At 35.5% G+C, this 27,924-nt stretch overlaps 1 protein-coding gene across 1 annotated transcript; it reads right to left on the minus strand.

Moving 5' to 3' along the window:
- Window positions 1-638: 638 nt before the first annotated feature.
- On the minus strand, window positions 639-27,924 carry LOC145260977 (uncharacterized). Its single transcript, XM_080119111.1, has 3 exons — window positions 27,743-27,924; window positions 17,764-17,907; window positions 639-1,127 (listed from the first exon to the last, which is right to left on the minus strand). Exons 1-3 carry the CDS (start codon window positions 27,792-27,794, stop codon window positions 832-834), a joined length of 492 nt encoding a protein of 163 aa, XP_079975237.1. The 5' UTR covers window positions 27,795-27,924; the 3' UTR covers window positions 639-831.

Below are 27,924 nucleotides of genomic sequence, written 5' to 3' on the forward strand. Positions count from 1 at the left end.
TATTTCAACTCATTTCTTATTGAGACAAAAAAAATGTATGGGACTGTGCAGCATCGGATTATAGATTTCTACAGAACACTCTATCCTTGTACAGGTACTAGCTTATTTTCCTTAGGAGATAACATATGTTTATATAGTGAGGTGCCTTTACCACTATCTATGTGACTGACTACTTTTTGTGGTTTCCATTATCTTGCTTTAAAACCAGTATATGCACTGCTTATATATTTTTCTAGAGTTCCCAAGTAAACTATACTTTTAACATTTCTCCTATATATAATAAGCGATGATGAGTTTTCTATGAATTTTCCTTTTTTTTTTTTCCTTTTACTGGCATTATATTTTATGTACTTTTTCTGTTTAAGCAAAAAATTCTGGAGTGTTTTTCTGATGAGTATATACACGAGAAGATTCGGTATTGACGTAATAATAATAATATCGATTGTTTCTGCATAACGAAACGAATCTATAAAAATGTACCGAAATTTTAATTGAAATAGCTGTTTGGTAATAAAAATAAATATTTGGATCTTGAAATGTAGCAATTCTTTATATATATATATATATATATATATATATATATATATATATATATATATATATATATATATATATATATATATATGAAGTAACTCACACTCGCATAAATATACATATAAACATTACACACAAATACTGCTGATATTTCACGCTCGTTGTTGCTTCTTTTCTAAACAACATACGCTTGTATGTACGTGCACATATATATGTTTACATGTAACTCAACTAATTGTCTCCTTTGTAGATATTCATCCATCTTTAAACATTTAAATCGAATCGGCATACATTCGTTTAATGATTTTTTTTTCTTTCTCGCGTGTCCACTGGCAATGTTCGTTTGAAATCGAAGAGAAATAAAAAGCTTAGAATGATCGAACATACTAAGTGATTCGAACCCACGCCGACAGCAGGTGATCGATTTTGTGGCCCGTTGCAGAGATCTGTGTCACAAAGCCGGCCACAGATCAAGGCACTCTCGTAGACACAGAGGGAGACGTTGGTCTTCGGGTTGAGCAAACGCATTTTAGGGTTGTTCGTCAGGGTCACACTCCCGTTACTGCATCGCCTTCGGATCAAATTAAGTTTGCCTACCAAAAAGAAAACAAATAAAAAAAATTAAATAATCAATTTATTAATAAACAAATAAACAATTAATAAATTTAAAGGCTTAGTAAATAAATTAATTCATTTTTTAAATCAACCAGTTATCGCAGGTTAGTATATTAGCAGTCCAGATCAAAAACGAACGGCCAGATAGTTGCAAAAGTTATGAGTTGACAGAACGAGTTCATAGAAGTTATTTCATTACTAACCAGCAGAGCATTACCACTATCAACCAAGGAAAGAGTCTACCAGACACGTGTATACAGTGTTATACCCCATTAGAAGTGAAACTTGGCCAGTGGGATTTAAGGACATGTGTTGTTTGGAGAGAAATAGTATGAGAATTATGCGAGGATGTGCTATGCTAGTCTTAAAGACAGGCTTCGATATGATAAGCCCAGAGGAAGACTACATTTGGACAGTATAGGTGAGTGTGTCCAAAATAGGAGACATCGATGGTATGTTCACATTGAAAGGGTGAATGACAGTTCTTGAATCAGATGTAAAACGGTTAATGTAGAAAGCTCAGTTCATAGAGGAAGGCCAATGAAGCCATAGCACGAAAGGATAAAAATAGACTCGAGATAAAGAGGGATAAATAAAGATCTGGACTTCGATAATTTAGTTTGAAAGCCCATTTCTTAAAGCCGTCCAACACATGCCGGCATATAAAACGAACGTTAAATCGATGATGATGATGATGATGATGATGATGATGATGATGGCTAATTTGAAAACCCATTAAGACTGGTTTTTATATACAACAACAGGTATTCCGAAATTGTCACCCACCTAGGTACTGCTCAGATTAAACGTGGCTTAACTTTGGTGATCTTGTGAAAACACGTATCAATATAATTATATAATAAGCATATTTCCACTTCTTGCATTGTCATATCCTTCTTAAATTCTTTTATTTGATAACTAGCAGGGTTACCCGACGTTTCCATGGATAAACGTGTAACGTATTTCTATTCAAACTTCTATATATTTACCTCTCATCATCTTTCATCGTTTCACCCTCTCTGTTTTTGCCTTCCCCTATCCTACTCCTCTTTTTCCTCCGCTCAACCCATTCTCTCTCTTTGGACATACATATACAAATACACGCAGATAGCTCTGTTTTTATATATAGATTTCTTCTGGAATGAGTCGACATAAGGAAAGTAATTCCTTGATGAAAAAAATCAGAATTATTTTCCTTTAGTACATAAAAGGTCTGAAAAATCGACCCCTGGCGAAATCTGCTTTAGTTTAGAGTGAAAGAATGAATCTTTGTTTTCATCTGAATTTTAGATGTTATTTATTTAGGGCAACGCTGATCAAGAAAATACAAACTTTGTGGCTGTTTGGTTTGTAGGGTTTTAATTTTAGCTGGACAAGCACACACATAACTGACCTTAATATAATAGATTAAATAGATTTAATAACTCCAAAATATTTATATCAAACTCAGAAATCTATGTGGAATTTCGAACTAAACCCTTTTTATACCCCCATTAGAATAGTAGTTCGAATAATCCAAACCAATTCTCATCTAAAAAATTCTGTAACTTAATATCAGGTTGACAAGAAAGTTTTTGCGATTTTTAACTTTTAAATTCAGATGAGCATATGTTGGCTCAAATAAAAATTCATTGATCGAAATAAGCACCATCAGAATCACCACACTTACGCCAACGAAAGACAAGTGTATTTATGTCAGTAACGTAAAAATCTTCAGTTCTGGTGGCGATGAAGTGCGTGAACTCGTTTTTGATATCGCTTAAGTTTTTGAAACATTTCTCATGCAGAAAGTTGTCGAGATGCTTAAAAAGTGGTAGTCGGTAGGTGAGAGGTCTGGAGAATATGGCGGATGAGACAGGGTTTCGTAGACAAATTCGTTCAACATCTGCAGGCTTGGTTCAGCAACGTGCGATCGGGTATTGTCATGAAGGAGAATTGAGTCTTTTCTGTTGACTAATGCTGGGTGTTGTTGCCGAAGTTTCTGATGCATTCATCCATTTGTTGACAGTACTTCTCTGTTGTAATGGTTTCGCCTGCATTAAAAAACAGTAATGAGACCAATCACAGACCACCAAACAGTCAGCATGACCTTTATTTAGTGCAACTCTGGCTTTGGAAAGTGTCGTAGGGGTGTCTAAACCCTGAGCTGAGCATCGCTGGCTCTCGAAAAGAACCCACTTTTCATTACAAGTCACAATCCGGTCGAGAAACAGATCATTCTTGTTGCGTAAAAGAAGGAAAGATGACACTTCATAACGGCGTTTCTTTTGGTTATCGTTCAATTCATGAGGCATCTATTTATCAAAATTGTTTGTTTTTCTAATCTCTGTCAAGTGGGTTGAAATCGTCGTACACGTTACATCTAATTCAGAAGCAAGTTCCCGAACAGTTGTGCGTGGACTGGCTTCGACTAAGGCTCTTAATTGATCGTTGTCAATATCCGATGGCCAAACACTATGCTCATCACCTTCAAGACTCTCGTCGCTGCCACAAAATTTCTTAAACCACCATTGTGTTGTGTGTTCAGTAGTTGTTACTGGGCCAAACGCTTCGTTGATATCGCAAGCTGTTTCAGCAACTTCTCGGCCTAGCTTGTATGTAAATAAGAAAATTGTGCGAATTTGCTTTTTGCCGTCTTGTATTCAATGTTCTAAAAAGAAGGCATAATTGCTTTAAAACGATTATAATTGAAATGATTGGATAAGGCGAAAAACGCTCTTTAAAATGATATATAAAGTAAAAGTATTATAATGAAAACTTATTTGAAAATACATCATTTGAAATCAAAATTCAAAATTCCTCAAGAACGTTTTTCTCAACCGAATACAATGTAGTAATGAAAGAAAAAAAAACATACACACGCGCGCGCGCAAAGTTATATTAAGAGTAACATAGTTTTTTTGTTCTTTTCTCATCTCCCTCGACCTGTTTCTAGTGTCGCAGTAAATGCACACCACAAAGTATAAGTATTGTAAATTCCCTCAGACTCAAACTATCAACCTTTTTAAAAAATAAATTATGGTGTAAGATTTCGATGACACGTATACATTTTCTTCCTTTTTCAGAGTTTGGTTTCGTATTTCGTGCAAATATTTGAAATTTTTAATACGTCATTGCATCCTGAAAAAGTTTTGTAGGTTGGTCGCACAAACAATTGGTTACGCTTCAGTTTTAAACAGCAATAAAATCGAATATGCAATAAAAACTCAAACAAATAATATATTAGTTACTAGCAGGACTCGTGTACCGGCGTTGCCCGGTGGAAATATGATACAAAGTCATAACAGATTCAGGGAAGCGCCCCCACCCCGAAAACAATGAAACTACGTTTTTCAACCCTGTAAAATAGCGGACGATGGTGGTCATGGCCAAAATGTAATAATCTAATTACCATAGTCTAACATTGTCTGTCAGTGGCAGGTAGCGGAAGTCACTGGCTGTCACTGTCATCACTGGGATTTAGTAGCCTTTAGTGTTGGTTTTTGACGTTACTTGTGGGTACTATCAGTTACTGACGGACATGACTAATATCGACCTTCATTGAACTGCTCTGAACTGAAAATGTCTGTCTTTAATTGTTGGGTATTGTTGGGCATTGTAGTGGCGATTAGTGCTTGCATTTAGTGGTGGACACTGGATGCCTTTCAAACTGTCATTGTTGGTTCCCAGCGTTCACTGTCGACTATGGCTAGTATCGGTCTCAGTTGGACTGTTTCAAAATTAAACTTTCTATCTTCAATGTCGAGCCCTGATGGTCGTTGGCGTTTATAGTCAGTTATTTGTGTTTGGTCATTGTCGGGCACTATCGATCATAACCGGTGTGGGGTCCATTGGACTTCTATGAAATGAAATTGGCTGTCTTCAATATTTGTGCACTCTCATCCATTGTATGGTCTTATTATCCAGTGACGAATACGCACTGTTGGTCACTGGCGGGCACTACCATAACAATTGGCATGCACTGGTTGTAGCCTTCGATCAAAGTAAAGATAACCAATGTGGTGTATTGTTCAAAGCCAACACATCTTGTACTTTTGCAGAATACGAACCGCCCTATTAGTTAATTTTTATTTTTTTTACAAGGTGGTCACCACTTATCAAGGCCCGGAAGCCACTCAGGGATAAGGGTTATTGTAAGTACAGTACGTTAGTGTGGAGATTCAATAAAGTGTCTACTTAAGGGGGCGGTTCATCAGGAATTTGTTTACGTTGGACTCGAAGACATCCAGGTTGTAGTCAGATGGGAAGCAGGCAGACGGAACAGAGTTCCACAGGCGTGCAGTTCTAAGAAAGAAGCTTTGTTCATGGAATCTACGTTTTGATTTAGGCATAAATAAAGAGTGGCGAAAGGTTTTGACAGTGGATTCAGCTAGACGGTTGTTTTTCATAAAAGATTGACAAGGGGGGACCAGAGATTGGAGTTCAGACGAGCATCTGCCATGGAAATAACGATAAAACAAAGATAGGCTTGCAACGTCTCTTCTGTGTGAGAGAGGTTGCAGGGAAGAGAAAAGGCCATCCCCCACTAAGCCACGAAGTCGATTTTGTACTCTGTCAAGGCAGAATAGGCTGTTTTTAGCAGCTCCTGCCCAGATATGGCAGCAGTATTCCATCCTTGGACGTACTTGGCTTTTATATAAATAGAGAATTGCATTAGCAGTGAGATATCTTCTGGAGCAGTAGAAGGATCCCACCATCTTTCCAGCGACCTTGACAACAGACTTGATGTACGTGTTCCATTTCCGATCAGGAGTGAAGGTTTTAGATGCATTAAAGGTAACCAGCCACGTCTTCCCCCACTGAACCACTCGTTTGAGATCAAAGGAGAGAGAATCAGAGAGAACTTCGTCATTTACAGCCTTTGATGTGTTGCCGTAGATGGTCGTGTCATCAGCATAGATGTCAACGAATGATTTAAGTATGTGTTTAGGGAGATCATTAATGTAGATCAGGAAGAGAGTTGGGCCCAGGATGAACCTTTGAGGAACTCCAGCATTAATACTGCAGGCCTCTGATTTTTGCCCATCAACCACTACTCTTATGAGCCTATCAGAGAGAAATGATTTAATGAGAGAGAGAATATTTCCAGTTATACTGTAGCTGGAAATCTTGTGAAGTATGCCCTTATGCCATACCTTGTCGAAGGCCTTTGATATGTCAAGAGCAATTTCCCTAGAAAGGAACCCTTTGTCAAGAGATTCACTAATCCTATGAGATATAACCGTTAGCCCATCTGCGGTAGATCTTGCAGAATGGAAACCATATTGCATGTCACTAAGAAGGTTATTTCTACTGAGGTGGTTGACTATTTCTCTATTTAATATGGATTCCAGCAACTTACTAATGACACACAGCAGACTTATTGGTCTGTACTGAGAGGGAAATGACTTATCACCTGAGTTCTTAAATACAGGGCATACTGACGAGGTTTTCCGGGGTGTTGGAAAGCACTTCTTCTTAAGGCAATGCTTAAACAGTTTCGTAAGTATGGGAGCAAGTTCTGGTTGAAGCTTTTTTAACACTATAATTGGGATGCTGTCAGGGCCAGTTGCTTTACTGGAATCAAGGTTCTTGATTAGCTTGGTGACCTCATGCACAGATATTTGTATGCTACCTAGCGTGTTCTGTGTTATAGGAGGAAATATGGGGAGTTGATGGCCTTTGTCGCATAGGGTAGAATTAGCTGCAAAGTTCTTTGCAAATAGTTTGGCCTTGTCTGAAGCTGACGAGATGATCTCTGGTCCGTTGCTAATGGTTGGGATAGAACGCACACTTCTGTTCAGGATCCTATTTGCTATTTGCCAAAACTGGTGGGAACCAAGCCACTGATCAGCTACTTTGGATTTAACAGACTGGGCATATAGCTCTCTTGCATGTTTTATTACTCTTTTACAGTGGTTGCTGGCGTTCCTGAAAGCAGCTTTAGTCTCAGTGCATCTATTACATTGGTAGCTATGGAAAAAGTGATTTCTGTGTGCAATGGCAGCAGCGCATTCTGGGGAGAACCATTGCTGGCTGTTAGGTTTATGTTGGAATTTTTTAGATGGTATGAATCGGTCTAAGCCTACAATTAACCATTCGGTCAGGTCTCATACTATAGAGGACACATCCTTTTTAAACATGGAATGCAGAGGTAGATCAGATATAAATGTACGGAAGCTATCCGAGTCAGCCATGGAGTATCGGTATACAGTACAGTGGAGGGGTACGTCTGGGGACTAATTACATTTCATTTTTATCTTAACTGATACGAGTGGTCGGAGGATCCTAGAGGAGAAAGAACGGAATAGGAACATAGCTCAGGGGAAGTTGAGAGAAAAAGGTCTAGGAGGCTTGCATATTGACCTGTAGTATCGTGCACACGGGTGGGCTCGTGAACAATCTAAGTGAGGTTATAAGCAATGGCAAAATCATGACAGAACCTCCCCTCATCGTCCGTCTTATTTGAGTGGGTCAGCCATTCCATGTTATGGACGTTGAAGTCACCACAGATGTGGATGTTAGCCAAGGGGCATGCAGACAGGATGTGGTCTATTTTCTCAGATATGCTCTTAAAGATAGTAACTCTGTTGTTGTGGGGCCGATAGAGGGCAAATATAAATGTCGTGGTGTAAGTGCAACCCGGAAGCACATATAGGGTAAATTAGGATCTTCTTTAGAGATATCTCTGCCACATGGGAAGCCATCTTTAATGTAGGCACATATTCCATGCCCATAGCGATTTTGGGGGTCAGATTTAGATGTTAACTTGGAGTATCCATTAATTATGAACTCATCTAGGGAAGTGGTCGGCCCTATTCCAGTTTCGCTCAAAAAGAATATGTCTGGTGTCGTCACCTGTAATTGGGTTTCAACCTCTGGAAGGTTGGAACGTAGACCCCTGATGTTGGAGAAGGAGACAAGGTAGTAGGGGTCTATGTTGGAAGATGGGGTTCTAGGTTTATTCGAGTTTTTTTTCTGGAGATGTTTCATGTTGAGGTTTTGGGATTTGTGGAACAGGTCGGCATACTTGGTTAGAGCAGTACAGAGAGTGAAAGTAACAGAGAAAAAGGCAGGAATTTTTTTTTTTTTTTTGTAGCACATTATGATGGTTAATTTAAATGTAACCGTATATGGTTAGGGTTAGTTTATGTAACGGACTGAAAAGATACTGAAGAGTGTGTCTGCCACTATAAATCAGTTTCAATCCCAGACACGCTATGGCCAGATTGATGAAACCTCGGTAAACTCCAAAGACACTGTAATGTATAGTTTTTAAATAAAATATGTTCCGTACAAATAACACTTTAATACAGATAATTGTTTCTGCTTCTTCTAAAAAAAAGGATCGATAAACGAAATCGTAATGTATATATATATATATATATATATATATATAAAGCTGAATGTGTGTGTGTGTGTGCGTGTGTGTGTGTGTGTGTGTGTGTGTGATCACAAATAGGCTCCTATATGGTTGACTATTTTAAAAAACTGATTGCATATAATGATAGAAGATGTATCGAGACACAGGAATGGGTATGTTTAATCTGGCAGAACGGTGGTTCATTAAAATTGTGGGGTCTGCGTTCGCGCCTGGTCCACAAAGTATGGAAATAAGAAATTTGAAAATTAAAAAATAACGTTTACAAGTGTTTATGATGTAAATGTACATAATACTTTGATAAGTATGTTTTAACTTAAATAGGGATGGTATGATAAAATTGTGGGGTCTGCGTTCGTGCCTGACCTTCATAGAATTGAAATAGGCACAAACTTTAATAAACACTTTTCATATTTATCTGCGTAAGTATACTTTGATAATTATGTTTCAGTTTGAAGAAATATGGTATAATAAAATTATGGGGTGTTCATTCGCACCTGACCTCCATAGAATGGAAATATGTCACAAAGTTTAACAAGGGTTTTTAATATAGATCCACAGAATACTGTGATAAGTGTTTCAGTGTGAACAGGTATGGTATAATAAATTATGGGGTTTATCTATTTTATTTTTAATTTCATCATATTTTGCTTTGGTTTCGATACCCCCCAAATTCGAAGCTATCTCTTTAGAACCCTTCTTTTTCATAACCTAACATACTTTCATAAATCAGAGCCCATTTTCTGTAGGCTGTTTTTGAACCCAGTCAGCGACGGGTACTTTTGCTTATATATATATATATATATATATATATATATATATATATATATATATATATATATATATAAATTTTCAGCTTGGTATCTGGAGGCGTGTTTAATCCATTAGGAGAGATAGACCCTCAGTCTTCGTTAAGATATGCATCTAGGAGAAGGAACACTCTGATGTAAAAACCTGTGGTTACCTGTCTGCTCTGCCTCGTGGCAGCCACTGCACCGACAGACTAACAGCTGTATCAAAAAGTGTGGTTGGTTCTACACAATTAAATGTATTAATAATGTGTTGTGAAACTCATTGTTTAATGTTTACAATATTCAAAACTACCCCCCTCTCTTTTCACTATTCTCAGTAATAAATAACCAAATGAAGTTTAGTAGTTTTCTCCAATTCTTTTGTCCAAATTATAAAGTATAGATTCCTATTTTGCTATTATTGTATATTAAAACCTTCTGCTAATTACCTCCCTTTTAAAAAATTAGATCAATTTCGTATATAAATTAAACGTTAAATGGCTGCTATTCCCAGACCATTAAAGCGAGGGGGCAGTTAAGCAATTGTTTTTATATAAAAAAAGATGAAATATTACAAATCTCCATGATACAAGTAAACACACCAGGTGAAATTTAGCTCAATGATTAAAACTTCAAGTCAAACAGAGTGCATATATTAGAACTGAGTGACGGTTAAGAATTTTTCAATTCAATTATACATTTTTTTTTTTTTTTACAAAACAACGAAACAAGCATATTTCAACTTCTTTTCTAGAACTGGCCGTCTGTGGAACACTGTTCCATTGGCCTGCTTCCCGCCTGACTAAAATATGGTAGCCTTCAAGTCAAATGTAAATCAGTTCTATTTCAGTCGCCCCACTTTAATAATACAAATTCTTCCCTATCTATGCAATTAACGATTACAGTAGAACCGTAGTATACCTCATTAATCACTTCCGTGGTTGGGATGGTAAGGTGAAATCGCCGTATGGTGGGGCCTAAGTAAAATTTTATACAGTACAGTAGTATACATATAAAAATTAGTAACAAAATACAATACAGTATATAATACACATGTATATAATCAAATTAACACTATAAATAAAAAAATAAATACCATAACCAGAGGCCGGAAAAACATTGTATTCCACATCATAACCTGAAAAAACGTATCCCGATGTTCTACTTTAATTGATTAATCCTTGTCCTCGAGTGGCATTCAGGCTTTGATAAGTGGTTATTTCCTTGTAAAAATAAGTTTCCATGTTGGGGAAGGATGATAGAAATCTACACAAAGGATGTGGCTTGAATTGCGACGCCGTTGCCATCTTTACTATATCTCATGGAAATCCATTCCAAGGTCCAAAGATCCTGACTGAAAAAGCAGTCCTCATCCGACTGAATCAAAAACAGTCAAACAGTCTCTAGCGATGCTTGCACAGACATCTTTCTAGTGCAAAAGTTAATAGTAGGTCTAAGGGAGATCATAATAGCCATTGTAGGCTAAAATGAGATCACCATGTAAACGTTGGCCTTCAAAGAAGAAAAGCGGTCCTGGATATGACCTTAAACTATTTCCGATGGTGAGACCCCAGCTTGCGTGCTTTGGGGAGTGTAGAGCCACCCATTAATTTGCCATTACTCCCAGGTCCACTCTGACCCGGAGTAGAGTGGTAGTACCTGTTAGGGGTCTCAACTATGGGTTGAATAGAAACTGACTTGAGAAAGAACAAATATATTCTATTGAAAAAAATTTCTTCAAAATAACTGGATTTGTCATTAAATTACCTGAAAAGGGTTGATATACTATAAAGCAACAACAACAACAACAGCAACAACAACAACAAGGAAGAAAAGGTTAAGTTTCTAGAGTCGGCTTTAGTAGTCAAATTCCTGCCACACTTGGGTAACCACTTGTTGAACTCATTCCAGGTGCTATCACGTATCAGATATGGGACATATCCCTTGTCACTATAGTTTAATAGTCTGCGTTCTGGCGAGAGAGACATAAAGTAGGTGAAATATTTCAGGAGTGAAGTTTACAGGAGGATCGTCGAGTGTAAAATGGCCTTTAAAAAATTGCATTTTAATCCAAAACAAAGCACAGTGCCACAGTGGATACGCATGCACAGTTTTAAGTGTAGGCCTTACTATTAGACCAGTTAAAATATTTATTAATATTATTTTTATCATTATTTAATTACATGCGGGTATAATTTATATATAGGTTTCTATGATGTATATATGTATATTTCTATCTGTATAATGCATATACATGTTGATGTGTATGTCTTTGTGCTGCATTACATGATCACGTATATTGATCTATGCATGTATATTTGTATATGTATATATGTATATATATATGTGTGTGTATATGTACACTGCTGATCAAAAATTTAAGACCACTTAAAAATCTTTAAAAAGAACCCCTTTTTTTAAGGATAGATTTTAAACTCTTCCAACTTAAGGTTACTAATACTACAATCAAAATGTTATGGAAACAAAAAGGTACATTCCAAAAATTTTATTTCAAAATTTGCATTTTTATTAAATTAGACTTTTTACACATGATCAAAGTTATAAGACCAAGGGTATAAATTGTTATATTTATAGTAATTCTAATGTTTTTAGTTCAGTTAGAGATTAGCAATCACTGTGTAAAGGTGTTACCATGCCTAAAGCAAGAAAACTAACTGAAGTTGAACACTCTTTAATTCTAGGATTCCATAAGCAAGGTTTGTCACAGCGAGCGATAGCAGCTAAGGTAAATCGCAGTAAAACTGTTATTTGACACTTTCTAAAGAACACTGAGAATTATGTAAAAGCAAAATTCTTTGGTAGCCCCCCCCCCCAATTTCTCCTGCATTGAGTAGGAGAATCAGACAGGTTGTTATAAATGATAAGACTTTCTTCTAGTCAAATTAAGGCGGTTACAGATGCTGATTGCAGTCCAATAACCATCAGACGACACTTACAACAAAAAAGTATGGTAAATAAAAAGCGTAAACAAATTCCTCGATTGCCTCCACGTCACAAAGAGGACCGCTTAAGATTTGGTTGTGAATACCAAACCTGGGCCGTTGAGAAGTGGAAGAAAGTCCTGTTTTCTGATGAGAAAAAATCAGTTCAGATGATCCTGGTGGCTTCCAGCGATATTGGCATGACAAAAACATGCTCCTTGAAATTTTTTCCACACGTCATAGTGGTAGAGGGTCCGTAATGGTATGGGGTGCCTTTTCTTACAGAGGGACGATGGAGCTCCAGGTGGTGCAGGGTCGTCAGACAGCAGCTGGTTATGTTAGCATGCTACAAAAAGCATTTTTGATGATGGAGGATCATCGTTTGTGTGGGGATGGATGGTTATTCTCAATCCACACTGCAAAACGGACCTTGAGCTTTCTACAAGAAAATGGAGTCCATATCTTGAGACATCCTGCATGCTCACCGGACTTGAACCAATTTGAAAATGTGTGAGGATGGATGACAAGAAAGGTTTATCGAAATAGAAAACAATATTCAACAAAAAATGAACTTCGTGAAGCCATCTTCAGAAACTGGAGCAGGATCCCTCGCACCTTAATGGAAACCCTTATTTCTAGCAAGCCCCAAAGAATTTTTGAAGTCATCAAAAGCAGTGGAGGTAGAACTCATTATTAAGTTTGATTGTTGAATGTTTTCATACACTTTTTCATACGCTTTTCATACACTTTTTTGTACAATTTAACAGAATTTTTGTCTCTGGTCTTATAATTTTGATCATGTGTAAAAAGCCTAATTTAATAAAAATGTAAATTTTAAAAATAAATCTTTGGAATGTAGCTTTTTGTTTCCATAACCTTTTAGATTGTAGTATTGGTAACCTTAAGTCGGAAGAGTTTAAATCTATCCTTAAAAAAAGTTTTTTTAAAAAAGATTTTTAAGTGGTCTTAAATTTTTGATCAGCAGTGTATTTGTAGTGTGTGCCATTATATGTATGTGTAATAGCACGTGTGTACATGTGCACATGTAATTGCACACATATCTGTATGTGTATGTGTATGTGTGTGGATCTGTGCATGCTTGTGTATATGTGTGCAAGTGTATGTGTACATGTATGTATATGCATGCATGCATTTCTGTTTATACATATGATTATTTATATAAACATGCATCTATGTATGTATACATGTATGTATGTATTTACATCGCATATAGCATAATATGGATTTGTATGCGTATTTGTGGATGCCAATCGGAGATGTATGCATATATATTTGTACACTTATGCATACAAGTTTTTTTATTGGCGTTACTATTTGTCTGCGGCTAAAATATTATTATAATTATTATTATTATTATTATTATTATTACTATTATTATTATTATTATTATTATTACTATTATTATTATTATTAATACGCACAGAATGGTCTTCGGGCCCAAACCGCATTTGAGTACCTGCTCTGATACTGCACTTACCCTTTTCTGTCCTCGGTCAGTGAATGAGAAATTCTTCACGATCGAAACAATTCATATTTTTTATTTTTTATTTTTATTTCTTTTATATTTATATTTATTTTTTATTTTTGTCCGTATCCAATGTGCCTTATTTGTAAGAAGGGGGGAACGGCATTTACTCCACATTAAAAGCCGACATTGTCTCTAACTCTGCCCTTGTGGGGAGGTAAGTAAATAGATACATAATATTATTAGGAATATTATTATTATTTAAAATTATCACTACTGTTATTAATACTTTACTATATTTATCTATTAATATTCTTGTTGCAACTATTACTATTATTATTATTATTATCATAACTAGTAATAACATTGTTTTTACCGGTCAACATATTTGTTTCAGTTTCTCACCATTCATTATACATATTGAAATCAATTGCGTCTTTTTTTTTGCCGTTTGAAGTAAACGTTAATACGTTGAAAACAAATTTTTAAATAAAAAAATTAAAAAATTAAAAATTCTTCTTTCATAAACGACTAAATAATTTACGTGAACTTTTTCAAACATTGTTGCAAGGAATAAATGCTGTCCAAAATAGAAACTTCCAGTTATTTTCAACGGCTTTCATTTTCATTTAGATACATTTTTGTGACCAAGAGCGGGGGACCGCTGGAAATTTAAAAATAAAATATTAAATACAAAAAAAATAGCATCGTTTTCATGTTTCAACAAACCCTCATAACCTTTAAACCACTATTCTACAAGCATACGAGGATTTTTAACATTATATATATATATATATATATATATATATATATATATAATTATATTTTACTATAATAATTAAATACCTACAGATACTAGTGTTTCATCCTTTCGGGAATCTTCAGTGCAGGGTGTCACGATTAATACCAGTCGAACGATTTGAACCCCGCACCACGAGACATCTCTGGCTCGATTAGCGGAGACCTAATCCATTCGGCTACCATTAACCGGGTGAAATAGCGTTGAATTTAAACATCTTCATTTTTGAAATGTTCATTTACGTCAGTCAGACAGTGATCTAATCGTTATACGATGATCTATGCATAGCCACACTGATGAGCTGTGAAACAGCGAAACAGTACTGTATGTGGATGACTCTATATATATATATATATATATATATACATATATATATATTAGTGAGGGGACTATACCACTATTTTTCCCGATTTCGATACAATTACCGATTCCGTACCTAATTCCTGATTCCGATACAATTTCCAATTCCGATTCTTCATAAAGCTATAAATATTTAGCTATATCGTGGTTAGTGGTTATTTTCTTCCAATTCGAAAAACACATATTAAGTGTGCAAATATTTTCTCACACCTAAAGATATGTTTGTGGGAGATGATCTATATGTTTCACTTTTACTGATTGTTCAAAATCAATAAATATTTATTATTTTATCATTACTACCAGTAGAGGAAGGTTGTGTTTTAAATAAAAACGAATAAAAATACAACTAAAAGAATCGTTTTAACATCGGAAAATAGGCACAAATTTTTCAGATTCCGATACCAAATCCGATACCTCCAGAAGTTCTGCTTTTTCCGATTCCCGATTCCAATAAATCGTCTCAATATATATATATATATATATATATATATATATATATATATATATATATATATATATATATATATATATATATATATATTTATTTATTTATTTTTATTATATATATATATATGTATATATATATATATATATATATATATATATATATATATATATAAGAGAAATATAGTTTGCTTGAAACATTGTTGGTAAATAGATATGGGGGAGTATAAGAAGGCTATAGCAATACAGAGACCGGCTGTTGTATTTATGTGGCGTATGAACGAAAACGGTCAAACCAAAGGTCTTATTTGGTTTTGTTAATTTCATCTTCGTACACTCATTTATTTTCCAAAATAATCATAATACAAAGCAGCAAACATGAACTTACTGTTTGATATTAGCAGGACGGTGGAACTCTTTAATGTTTCAAGAATAGCCTCACTTAATCTCCTTCAAAAAATCTTTTTAAATATCGTAAAACGAAACCGGAAATAGAAATAATAATTCATTTGTAAAGCAGAAATTGTGTTTACGCATAAAGTTTCCTTATTTATTATCATCCTCAATACTACAGGCATTTTCACTTTTATTTTTATTTATATATTTATTTAATTCTTTTGTCTTTCGTTAATTAATTATTTGGTTTAATTTTTGCGAATAAGACATAAGTTATTATTTAAATCGGGACTGGAAATATATCGAATTTCTTAAGATTAAACATGGAAAAGTAAAAAGAGTAGTTGTTAAAACTAGAAAAGAAAATGACAAGGTATTCTAGTAAAAAAATATAATACATTTATAACTTAAAATATTGCAGCTTTAAATCTTTTTTTTAATTCAATTTAATATTATATAATCAATATAATATATAATCAATTCTTAATTAATACTACAATATTTTAAATTATAAATTTACTATATTTTTACTAGAATATTTAGTTTTTTTTCTTTTCCAGTTTCATCAACTTGTCCTTTTACTTTTCTATGTTTAATCTTAACCATATTACGTTTCATGCTCGTATTTTTCTATGTAATCCATGATTTTTCCAGGCTTTGCTTTGAAATAATTTTATCTCTGTTTCACTTGTTACCTCTCCCTCTTTCTTTCTTTCTTTCTCTCTCTTTTTTTCTTTCTTTCTTTCTTTCTCTCTCTCTCTCTCTCTCTCTTTTGATTTCTCTTTTTTTCTCTCTCTGGATTGTGACATTCATTCAGCAGTCAGTTTTTGCCGGCGAGTAAAGGCGAAAGGTCGGTTAGCATTTGAGCACAGTGATGGTGAATTTTCAGCGACAGTTCAGCTGAGCGACAGATCAGGACAGTGGTTAATTATTAACGGAAGTTTTATTTTTAATATCTTGTTACGTCATCATCTCCACCGTTCCCAGCCAATTTGAGATAGCATAACATATTCAGTTGCTACAGTAACCAACAGCCAATCAGAAAAAAAACCGTCGTTATGTTCCTTACAAATTCTGAGAATTTTTAAACACATTAATTTAATTATAACTTTTGTTTTACTGAACGAAAATTGAATTTTCTTTTTTCAAAATGTAGTTGAGAAGATGACCTATGAACTGTAGAAATTGTTTGAAATTTGGTCGCAAAATGAGTGAGGAGTGAAGCTTTAAAGCAGTTCTAAATGAGTAGAACTAACACTTAACCATATATTCAAACATTACCGTGTTTGAATGATATATGAGTGTATAGCAAGGAGTATCAAATATGATTTTTGTGTCTTTATGTAACTAAACGATGTGTTCTTTTGATAACATAGCGCATAGAGGCATGTGTGAGGAAATCAGCAGCAGTAGGATAGTTGGTTAGCGAAAATATTAACAGCAGCAGCAGCTGTTAAAGCATGTATGCAAATTGACAAGTGTGCACACGCTGACGTCATGGGAAGAAGAAGAAGAAGAAGAAGAAGAAGAAGAAGAAGAAGAAGAAGAAGAAGAAGAAAAGAGCACACCAGGGAAGATGAACGTGTGAAGTCGAGGCAAGAAAATGGTGGCTAAGGCCGGCGTCAGGTGGCAGGGACAGAGACTTCTAAAAGCACGTTATATGGCACAACATTGTAAAACACGTGTGTATGAAAAGACTTTTGAAAGATAATGAAATGCGTTATTTTGGAAGAACCACGAATAAATGCATTTTATTTGCATTAAAAAAAAATACTGAGTCAGATTTTATTTCTTTTCTTTTATATTTGTTTGTTTTTGCGATGGTAACAGACAACGTGTGGGTCCGATAGGTTTTAACTGTAACAACACAGTTAGAAGTAACGGCTATGTTACATTTATAATGACTCGACGAAGAACCCTGACCTCTCCCAGCCCATTAGGGCTAAACCTTATGTTAAATGCGCTCATGATAATATTGCATTTTGGGTTTAGGGTTAGGATTAAGAGTTGATAAAATTTCAATGTGGTCTACATACCGTACGCTTCGCGAGTCTCAATTGAGCAGTAGGGATAGTTGGTCGGACATTTTGTCGTGTTGGGATGTTTGCTAGATTCACATTTTGAAAATTGTCCGCTTCCTTCACAATTCAGACACTTTATAGACAACGTCTTGCTCACTGCTAAAAACAACAAAAATAAACAATTTCGTTGAAAATAGAATAATCACATTTATATTATTAACATATTTTGGACTATTGTGTTCATTATTTGGATTACAGGTGTGGAGTTATAACACTTCCTTCACGACACTAATAGACTCTTTCGAGTAGGACTATAAATATGCTGTACTGAGAGACAAAAGACGATCCAGGGTGCTGTCTAGAAGTCATTTTCACTTCTTTTTGTATTTTACTTTAATAAGTCCTCAAAAATAACGGGGCCTTTTCATGGGGATAACACTTGATTTCATTATGAGACACAGTGTTTGGACAAAATAATGGAAAATAATCGCAAGCAGTTGTTTTCTAACGTCAACCTTCACAAGACATTTGTGCGAGCCTTTTCAAGTCTCACACAAAAACACGCACTCACATTTCAAGCTATATTACTTGTCATATATATACGCGCACACAAACATGCGCGCCCACGTCCACACATGTACATATATTCACGTTCGCGTACATACACTCACATTCATGTGTATATATACACACACGCTAACGTACACACATGTACTCACACACACGCACACGTACGCACACAAGGACGACGTCACTTCCGCTTTCAAAGGAAATCCACACATGCGCAAAAGACACTCCGGAAACGAGTATAAAAGGAAGAGCAATAAGCAGCTCCTTCTTTTAGGCCCAGCTTTCGAGCTGGTCGGTCTACGATCGACCGCTTGTACCTCACACCACTTGCTATGTGGGACAAAAAGCTAACAGATAGTACGTACACATTCTCACTCTTTCTCTCTCTATCTACTACTGGTCCCTGAGAACACCTTCGCGTAGCTGACTGCTAACTGACGTCAACCCTCTATTCTTTGTCTTTATCTACACGCTGGACTATCATTCTCATTTTCACTACGTTACTCCTTTCTCTTCCCACGCGCGAACAAACGATAGTGACCCGAACTTGAGATGAACACACATTTCCTTTTCTTTCTACAACACCAGCCCCCAACGAACATTGGTTACACACGTGCGGATATGAACACGTGTTATCTAAAACATTCTTTCAACAGTAAATAAACGACGTTTATTTTATCCATCCATCAATTGAGTTTTTGTTTCCTTCAATCCCATTCGTTTCATTATTTTCTTGTAGCGAGCTAGGGTATTATATTCTGGTCCGTTACACATTCAGCGAACAGTTTTTATTGAAGCATGGTTATAAAAATGATTATTAAGCTCGGCTATAATTTTTGGTAACGTGGTTGTGTTCTTTCTTCACAATCCTTACAAGGGCTCTACGATCCTTCTCAAACAGTTCCGACTTTCATACAGGCGCCAACAATCTACCCTATTTGAAAATCTGACCGACCAGCCATTTTAATTTTTCTTACTAATATACACAATTTGAAATAAAAAAAATAGATTTGATTAATTAAGTCAGAACTACAATAAAGAAATGAAATCAACATTTTGGTAATTTTCATTTTACACACACACACACACACACACACACACACACACACACACACACACACATATATATAGTAATTTATAAAATATATATGGTGATTAAGCTACACTGAATATTCTGCATTTCATCCAACTATAGGATTCGTCAGGCTTATATATATATATATATATATATATATATATATATATATATATATATATATATATAAACCTTTGGCCTTGGTGGAAGGGAGACTAAAACTTGCTAATATGATTTCAAATAATCTGAATTAACAGCGAGGGGAGACTTGATTCCAAACGTTTTAGATTATTCTCAATGCTTATCTATAGATTTGGTGAAATAAATATATGTTAAATCATTTCTATATTTCAATTGATATATTTGATCAAACATTATAGTATTTGTCTCTAGCAACTTCTTAGCTGGACAAGATAAATTCCCTGGATTCAATTCTTCTCTTATAGTACAAGCCTACCGGTCGAACCAATCTGTCTTATATTTTTGTATTTACAAAACTGTTAAATAAAGTTAATATTTATTGTAGAGAAGTGCTGTTATTTTAAGTAGAACTTGGCGAACCTTGTTTCATTCTTTATTAAAAAAAAAAGCCCAGTTGGATAAATACAAACACAGCAACATTATTACAAAATGACAAAGTGAGCATCTTCTCACCCCAATAACCTCAATAACATCAACAATCATTATTTTTTTTTTTTTTACATAGGAGTTATCACTTATCGAGGCCCAAAGGCCACTCGAGGATAAGGTTAAGAGATGTATAGTAGTCAATGGGACAATATCGTAGTAATCGTTAGAAATTTGGTAAATTGGATTACTTAAGGGAACGGCTCATCAAGAATTTGTTTACGTTGGACTTCAAGACAACTAAATTGTAGTCAGCAGAAAAGCAGGCAAACAGAAGGAGAGTTCCACAGGCATCCAGTTCTAAGAAAGAAGCTTTGTTCATGGAATCTACATTTAGATTTAGGCACAGATAAAGAGTGAGGGAAATTATTGATATTGGTTTCAGTTAGACGAGTGTTTTTCATGAAAGTTTGGCGGGAGGGAGGACCATAGATTAGAGCTCAGACGAGCACTTGCCATGAAAATAAAGATAAAGCAGAGACAGACCCACAACATCTCTTCTGTGGGAAAGAGGTTGCAGAGAGGAGAAAAGGGCATCCTCCACTAGACTACAAAGTCTATTTTGAACTCTATCAAGGCAGGATAAGGTCTTTCTAGCAGCTCCTGCCCAGATGTGGCAAGAGTACTCCATTTTTGGACGTACCTGGCTTTTATATAGGTAGAGAATTACTTCAGTAGTGAGATATCTACTGGAACGGTAGAAGGATCCTACCATTGTTCCAGCTACCTTGGCAACAGATTTGATGTACGTGTTCCATTCATCAGGAGTAAAGGTCAAGCCAAGAAGCTTGTCAAAACATGGAGCCTCACAAAGACAAGAGCCATTCATTTCAATTGATGCCATATGTGGATTAGAGCGTAGATGATGAAAAGATAGAAGCTTGGTTTTAGATGCATTAAAAGTAACCAGCTACCTCTTTGTCCATGCTCAAAACTAGAGGAGAGAGAATCTGAGAGAACTTGGTACTTTATGGCCTTTGAAGTGTTGACATAAATTGTAGTGTCGTCAGCATAAATGTCTACGAATGATCTTAGGATGTGATTTGGTAAGTAATTAATGTAGATCAGGAAGAGAGTTGATGTAAATCAGGAAGATTATCAATTAGTCGAACAAGTAACTGCTTGACAAACAAAATGTTACTTGGAGACTACTATTGAGTAATGACGCCGTAGGTACTGCTTGAAAAAACAAATTTTTAATTCCCTCGCCAAATATTTAATGAATTCCTTTGGAATAGTAATAATAATAATAATCTCCATGTTCTTCTGTTTCATTTCAGATAATATTTATATAATTTGATATAATATCGATTTTAAAAAATCTTTTTTACAAAATCGATCCTTAAGGGTTTTCCAACCGAGCGACTATTTATACTACCATAACATAACATTTAATTGTCTGCTAAAACTACTACTACTACTACTACTACTACTACTACTACTACTACTACTACTACTACTCTTTATAACAGCGTCACTGACTGCTTGCTAGAATTAAAGAGAGAGAGAGAAAAAGAGAGAGAGAAAGGTGAGCGTGGAAAAAAGGCAGTATGTTTATAGATACTCTCTCTCTCTCGCTCTCTCTCTCTCTCTCTCTCTATATATATATATATAGAGAGAGAGAGAGAGTATCTATAAACATACTGCCTTTTTTCCACGCTCACCTCTCTCTCTCTCTCTCTCTCTCTCTCTCTCTATATATATATATATATATATATATATATATATATATATATATATATATATATGTTTTAATGCATTGAAATGTATCGAAATTTATCGGCAACTGATAAAGCTATGTATTATTGTGTTTTTTTAAAATGAATATGATCAGCCATTTTGCAAGGTCGTCACTTAGCAACGAGAAAATATCGACGTGACAATGTAATTTTTGTTAAGAAATTATTTGTACTAATACTAAATGCACACGACCATTACAGCATGTTTTTTCTTTCCTTTTTTTTTTGTTTGCTTGACGACGTTCTGTACCGTGTGTGGGTGTGTGCGCGTATATTTATAACTACTTATTTAGCAAAATCAACGATTCCCCTACTATCAAACAATCATGAGATTGTTTGCACGACAACAAAAAAGGCTAACCTACTTGCCAGTCGGTTTGCCTCTAACTCCACATTGGATCCGGTACACCATTCCCTCCCTGACTTTCCTTTGCAGACAGACGTCACACTAGATGATTTGAAAATCACTCCTTCTTAAGTACAAGGTATCATAACAAACCAAGACACTTCAAAAGCATGTGGACCCGATGTCATCCTGGCTGTGCTATTAAAAAAATGCACCGCTGAGGTTGCTCGTTCTCTCCAAACTTTACAACAAATGCCTCAACGAATTTTGCTTTCCTGACTGCTGGAAAAACGCTTCAGCGGTACAAGTTTTCAAGAATTCTGGCGAAAGAACTGACCCATTAAATTATTGCCTCATTAGCCGTCTCCTGCTTTTCACCAAAATATTTGTCCTTAAATAATCAAGCTCTAGTCCATCACCTTACAGTTGCTAAACTCCTGACTGACAATCAATATGGATTTAGGCAAGCCCGTTCCACAGCAGATATCTTAACTGTAATCTCTGAACATATATACCGTTCACTGGAAAAAATAGGGGAGGGTAGAGCGGTAGCCCTCGATATATCTAAGGATTTTGACAGGGTATAGCACGATGGTCTTTTAAGGAAAATTAAATCATATGGTACCATTGGAAGAATACATAATATAATTAAATCCTTCTCAAGTATGAGAAAAATCCAGGTTGTCCTTGATGGTCATACATCTAAACAATATGATATATATGCGGGAGTACCTCAGGGGTCTATCCTTGGACCTTTATTGTGCTTGATATTCATAAATGACATGCCTGATAAAATTGTTTCTGAGATGGGTATATTTGCTGATGATACCACACTCTATAGCAGGCATGAGGGGGAAAAAGTGACCACATGTCTAAGGAAATAGCAGAAACACTAGAGGATGACCTCCAATCTGCAGTGGACTGGTGACAAAAATGGAGGGTCACATTCAATGCTGCCAAGACTAAACTTGTTTCATTCAATAATTACAAGAAAAATTCTCTACCACCAATATCAATAGCCAAGAACATATTATTTGAAAGTACTTCCTTTAAATTTCTCGGCCCAACGTTTACAGGGAACATGAACTGGAATAGATACATTGAGAGCATTGCCAAGGCTGCTGCAAAGAAGGTGGGCTCTCTCTACTGCGCTAGAAAACTATTTATGCCTGAAAGTATCCTGTATAAGGCCACCATTCGCCCATGTATGGAGTACTGTTGTCACATTTGGGCTGGTGCATCTGCTACTTGTCTCTCACTTATTGACAGGATTCAAAAGAGAGTTGCCAACCTGATAGGTCCTGAACTGTCATCTAGGCTTCAGCCTCTGTCCCATCGACGAAATGTTGCATCCCTCTGCGTATTCTACAAGTACTTTAATAGTGAATGCTCTGACGAACTACAAGCACTTGAATCCCCTCAATGTCAACACCCCCGACAAACCCAACAAGCAGCTAAAGCCCACCCCTTCACAGTAGAGATCCCTAGGTGTAAGAAAGCCTTTTACTCCAATAGTTTCTTCCCTAGAACTGCTAATCTTTGGAACTTGCTTCCGGGATTCTGCTTTCCCAACTGTACTGACATGCAGAAGTTCAAGTGTAATGTGAACAGACATCTTGCTACTCATCTCCCTTCATAATACGCCTGCAACTTATGTCCCTGATAGTAGCCCCCTACTTCAAAGTGGCACTGTGCTTTGTTTGGGGTAAAAATTTGAATAAAAAATTATTTTTGGCACAAATTTCAAAGTAAAAACAGCTATTTCGCACATTTTGAATAAAGTCGATTTTGGGCATTATACTTGCATTGTTAGAAATAATAATAACAAGTGGAATATTATCAGTCACACTAACATTTCTAATAATGTCAATTTTCCTACCGAAATGTCCAACATTGTTGGCATATTTTTTTGAAAAATTAAAAAGGAAATAAAATTTTTTACAAAAAACAGGTCATATATCCAATCTAAATAGAAAAAGAAAAACATTAGTGGTGGCTTTCTCCTTTAACCATCACTTCGGCGTGGCATGGGGTTGTAACTGCATCCCTGCAGGCAAACAATGGCACTGTTATGAATCATTATAACTCAATTGGAAAAAAGATTTCTGCTTCAACAGATAAATGCACTGAGACTAAAGCTGCTTTCAGACTTCCAGCAACCACTGTAAAAGAGTAATAAAAAATGCAATAGAGCTATATACTTAGTCCGTTAAATCCAAAGTAGCTGAGCAGCAGCTTGGTTTCCACCAGTTTTGGCAAATAGCAAACAGGATCCTGAACAGAAACGTGTGTTCTATCCCAACCATTATCAATGGATCTGAGGTCATCTCGTCAGCATCAGATAAGGCCAAACTATTTGCCAAGAACTTTACAGCTAATTCTACCCTATGCGATGAAGGCCATCAACTCCCTGTATTTCCTCCTATAATAGACAACATGCTATGCAACATACAAATATCTGTGCGTGAAGTCGCCAAGCTAATCAAGAACCTTGATTCCAGTATAGCAACTGACCCTGACGGCATTCCAATCACAGTGTTGAAAAAGCTTCAACCAGAACTTGCCCCCATACTTACAAAACTGTTTAAGCGTTGCTTTAAGCAGAAGTGCTTTCCAACACCCTGGAAAACCTCATCAGTATGCCCTGTATTTAAGAATTAAGGTGATTGTTCATTTCCTTCTTAGTACAGACCAATAAGTCTCCTGTGTGTCATGAGTAAGTTGCTGGAATCCATATTAAATAGAAAAGTAGTCAACCACCTCAACAGAAATAACATCATTAGTGACATGCAATATGGTTTCCGTTCTGTCAGATATACAGCAGATGTGCTAACGGTTATATCTCATAGGATTAGTGAATCTCTCGACAAAGGCTTCCTTTCTAAGGCAATTGCTCTTGACATATCAAAGGCCTTCGACAAGGTATGGCATAAGGGTCTACTTCACAAGATTTCCAGCTACAGTATAACTGGAAATGTTTTCTCAATCATTAAATCATTTCTCTCTAATAGGCTCATAAGAGTAGTGATTAATAAGCAGAAATCAGAGGCCCATAGTATTAATACCGGAGTCCCTCAGGGGTTCATCCTGGGCCCAACTCTCTTCCTGATCTACATCAATGATCTCCCAAAACACATACTTAAATCATTCGTTGACATCTATGCTGATGACACGACCATCTATGGCAACACATCTAACGCCATAAATGACAAAGTTCTCTCTAATTCTTTCTCCTCTGCTCTTGAGCGAACAGTACAGTGGGAGATGAGGTGGCTGATTACTTTTAATGCATCTAAAACCAAGCTCTTATCTTTACATCATCAACGCTCTGATCCCCATCTGGCATCAATTGAAATGGATTGCTCTCGTCTTGGGAGGCTCCATGTTTTGACAAGCTTCTGGGCTTGACCTTTACTCCTGATCTGAAATGGAACACGTTCATCAAGTAAGTTGCCAAGGTCGCTGGAAAAATGGTGAAATCCTTCTACCGCTCCAGAAGATATCTCACTGCTAATGCAATTCTCTATCTATATAAAAGCCAAGTACGTCCAAGGATGGAATATTGCTGCCACATTTGGGCAGGAGCTGTTAAAAACAGCCTATCCTGCCTTGACAGAGTACAAAATAGGCTTCGTGGCTTAGTGGGGTATGCCCTTCTCTCTTTCCTGCAACCTCTCTCCCACAGAAGAGACGTTGCGAGCCTGTCTTTGTTTTATCGTTACTTCCATGGCAAGTGCTCGTCTGAGCTCCAATCTCTGGTCCTCCCTCGCCAATCTTTCATGATAAACACCTGTCTATCTGAAACAATTGTCAAAAATTTCCCCCACTCTTTATCTATGCCAAAACCAAAACGTAGATTCCATGAACAAAGCTTCTTTCTTAGAACTGCACGCCTGTGGAACTCTCTTCCATTTGCTTGTTTCCCACCTGACTACAACCTTGATGTCTTCAAGTCCAGCATAAACAAATTCGTGATAGAACCGCCCCTTTTAGTAAGACGCTTTATCAAATCTCCAATACTAACGATTAATACAATACTATCCCATTGATTACTGTACATGCAATAACCCTTATCCCAGAATGGCTTCCGGGCCTTGATAAGTGGTGACTACCATGTAAAAACAAAATGTGCAATAAAATGATCAACCGGAAAATTATTTTACTGAAAACTATTGATAAATAATACTAGAGTTTAAAAAAAACTATTTAAACTCAAACAATTCAAAAGTTTGCTCAAAACTGACTCTTCAATTCTCGAACATTGTTATGAATGTCAATAACATACTGAGCACTTGGAAAAAGTCATTAGAACTTTTCCTACTGCAATGAAATATTTGTGTGTTCAAATAAATAGATTTATATTTGAAAATTACAATCCTCCGCGAATTAATTCTAAAATTATGAATTTCAATAAAACAAAAAAAAACTTTTTCATACAAATTTCAATGTAAAAACAGCTACTGTGCACACTTTTATTAAAGTTTATTTTGGGCATTATACTTGCATTGTTAGGTATAAGAATAACAAGTGGAATATTATCAGTGGCATTATAATATTTCCCATAATTTCAATTTTCATTCCAAAATGTCCAACAATATTGGCATTCCTTTTGAAAAATATAAAAGGAACAAATAATTGAGAAAAATCAGGCCATATATCCAATGAAAATAGCAAAAGCATTAGTGCTGGCCTTCTCCCTTAACATTCAACCAATACCTCAGCATAGTATGGGTTTGTAACTGCATCCCGCATGCAAACGATGACACTCCTATGAATCAATGAAACTCAGAAATTTTAAATATTTTTTTGTAAATATTGCATTATGTGATACTTTTCATGTGATCCTTAACACGTTTTATTAATAAATATAATGCATTTTTTTTTCTTCTTCTTCTTCTTCTTCTTCTTCTTCTTCTTCTTCTTCTTCTTCTTCTTCTTCTTCTTCTTCTTCTTCTTCTTCTTCTGTTGTTGTTGTTGTTGTTGTTGTAGAAGAAGAAGAAGAAGAAGAAAAAAAAGAAGAAGAAGAAGAAGAAGAATATAATTTTTTAAAGTTAGGTATTTTCTTGAAAAAAATTTCTGCCTCAACAGAAAAAAATGTTCAACAAAATGTTTAACTGGAAAATTATTTTGCCGAAAATTATTAATAGTAAACTATAAAAAGGAAGATACTAGAATTTAAAAAATAATAATATTTTATTTACACTCAATCAGATGTGCCTTATGCACTAATAAAAATGTAATTGGCATTTTGTTACACTTTTTAAGGTTTTAAATATTTATAAATTTTCGCATTATAAAAAACGATTATTATATTGATTATAATTTTTTGACAGAAGAAATAAAATGAATTGCATATAAACCATTAGAAGAAAACTTTTTTTTTCACTCCATCATCCGGCATGCTTTGAATCGATCTGTCACATCCACCATTTGAAAAGGGGAATTTTTCCCGCAATATATATATATATATATATATATATATATATATATATATATATATATATCAAAACATTATGTTGTATCATTGAGTTAATTGAGTGTCTGGCCCGTTTTTTATGTTACTATATTTTGCATAAGTGGACAATATTTTCATAGTTATTAATTTAGAAGATAGATAATTTTAAAATTTAAACTTACCTACCATAAGAAGTAGACCTATGGTTATTGTTGACTGAGATATCGCGTACATCGTCTGCCTGTCAACACTTAAATTGACTTTCAAAAATCATATAATTGATATTATCTGGCGACACCTTCGCACACACGCATACCTCTATCTTTCCTATTGGTCATTCATTGTACGTATATCTTACCCTTGC

The sequence above is a fragment of the Euprymna scolopes genome, chromosome 37 (assembly GCF_053919585.1).
Source record: "Euprymna scolopes isolate OS-2025 chromosome 37, ASM5391958v1, whole genome shotgun sequence".
NCBI classification, from domain to species: Eukaryota; Metazoa; Mollusca; class Cephalopoda; order Sepiida; family Sepiolidae; genus Euprymna; species Euprymna scolopes.

Bases quoted from the DNA above. Each gene is read 5' to 3' on its own strand.
- LOC145260977 (XM_080119111.1), bottom strand. From the start codon at position 27,794: ATGTACGCGATATCTCAGTCAACAATAACCATAGGTCTACTTCTTATG. The intron at 17,908-27,742 runs GTAAGTTTAAAT...TGTTGTTTTTAG, and splicing joins AGGTCTACTTCTTATGGTAG to CAGTGAGCAAGACGTTGTCT. The intron at 1,128-17,763 runs GTATGTAGACCA...TCTTTTTGGTAG, and splicing joins TGAGACTCGCGAAGCGTACG to GCAAACTTAATTTGATCCGA.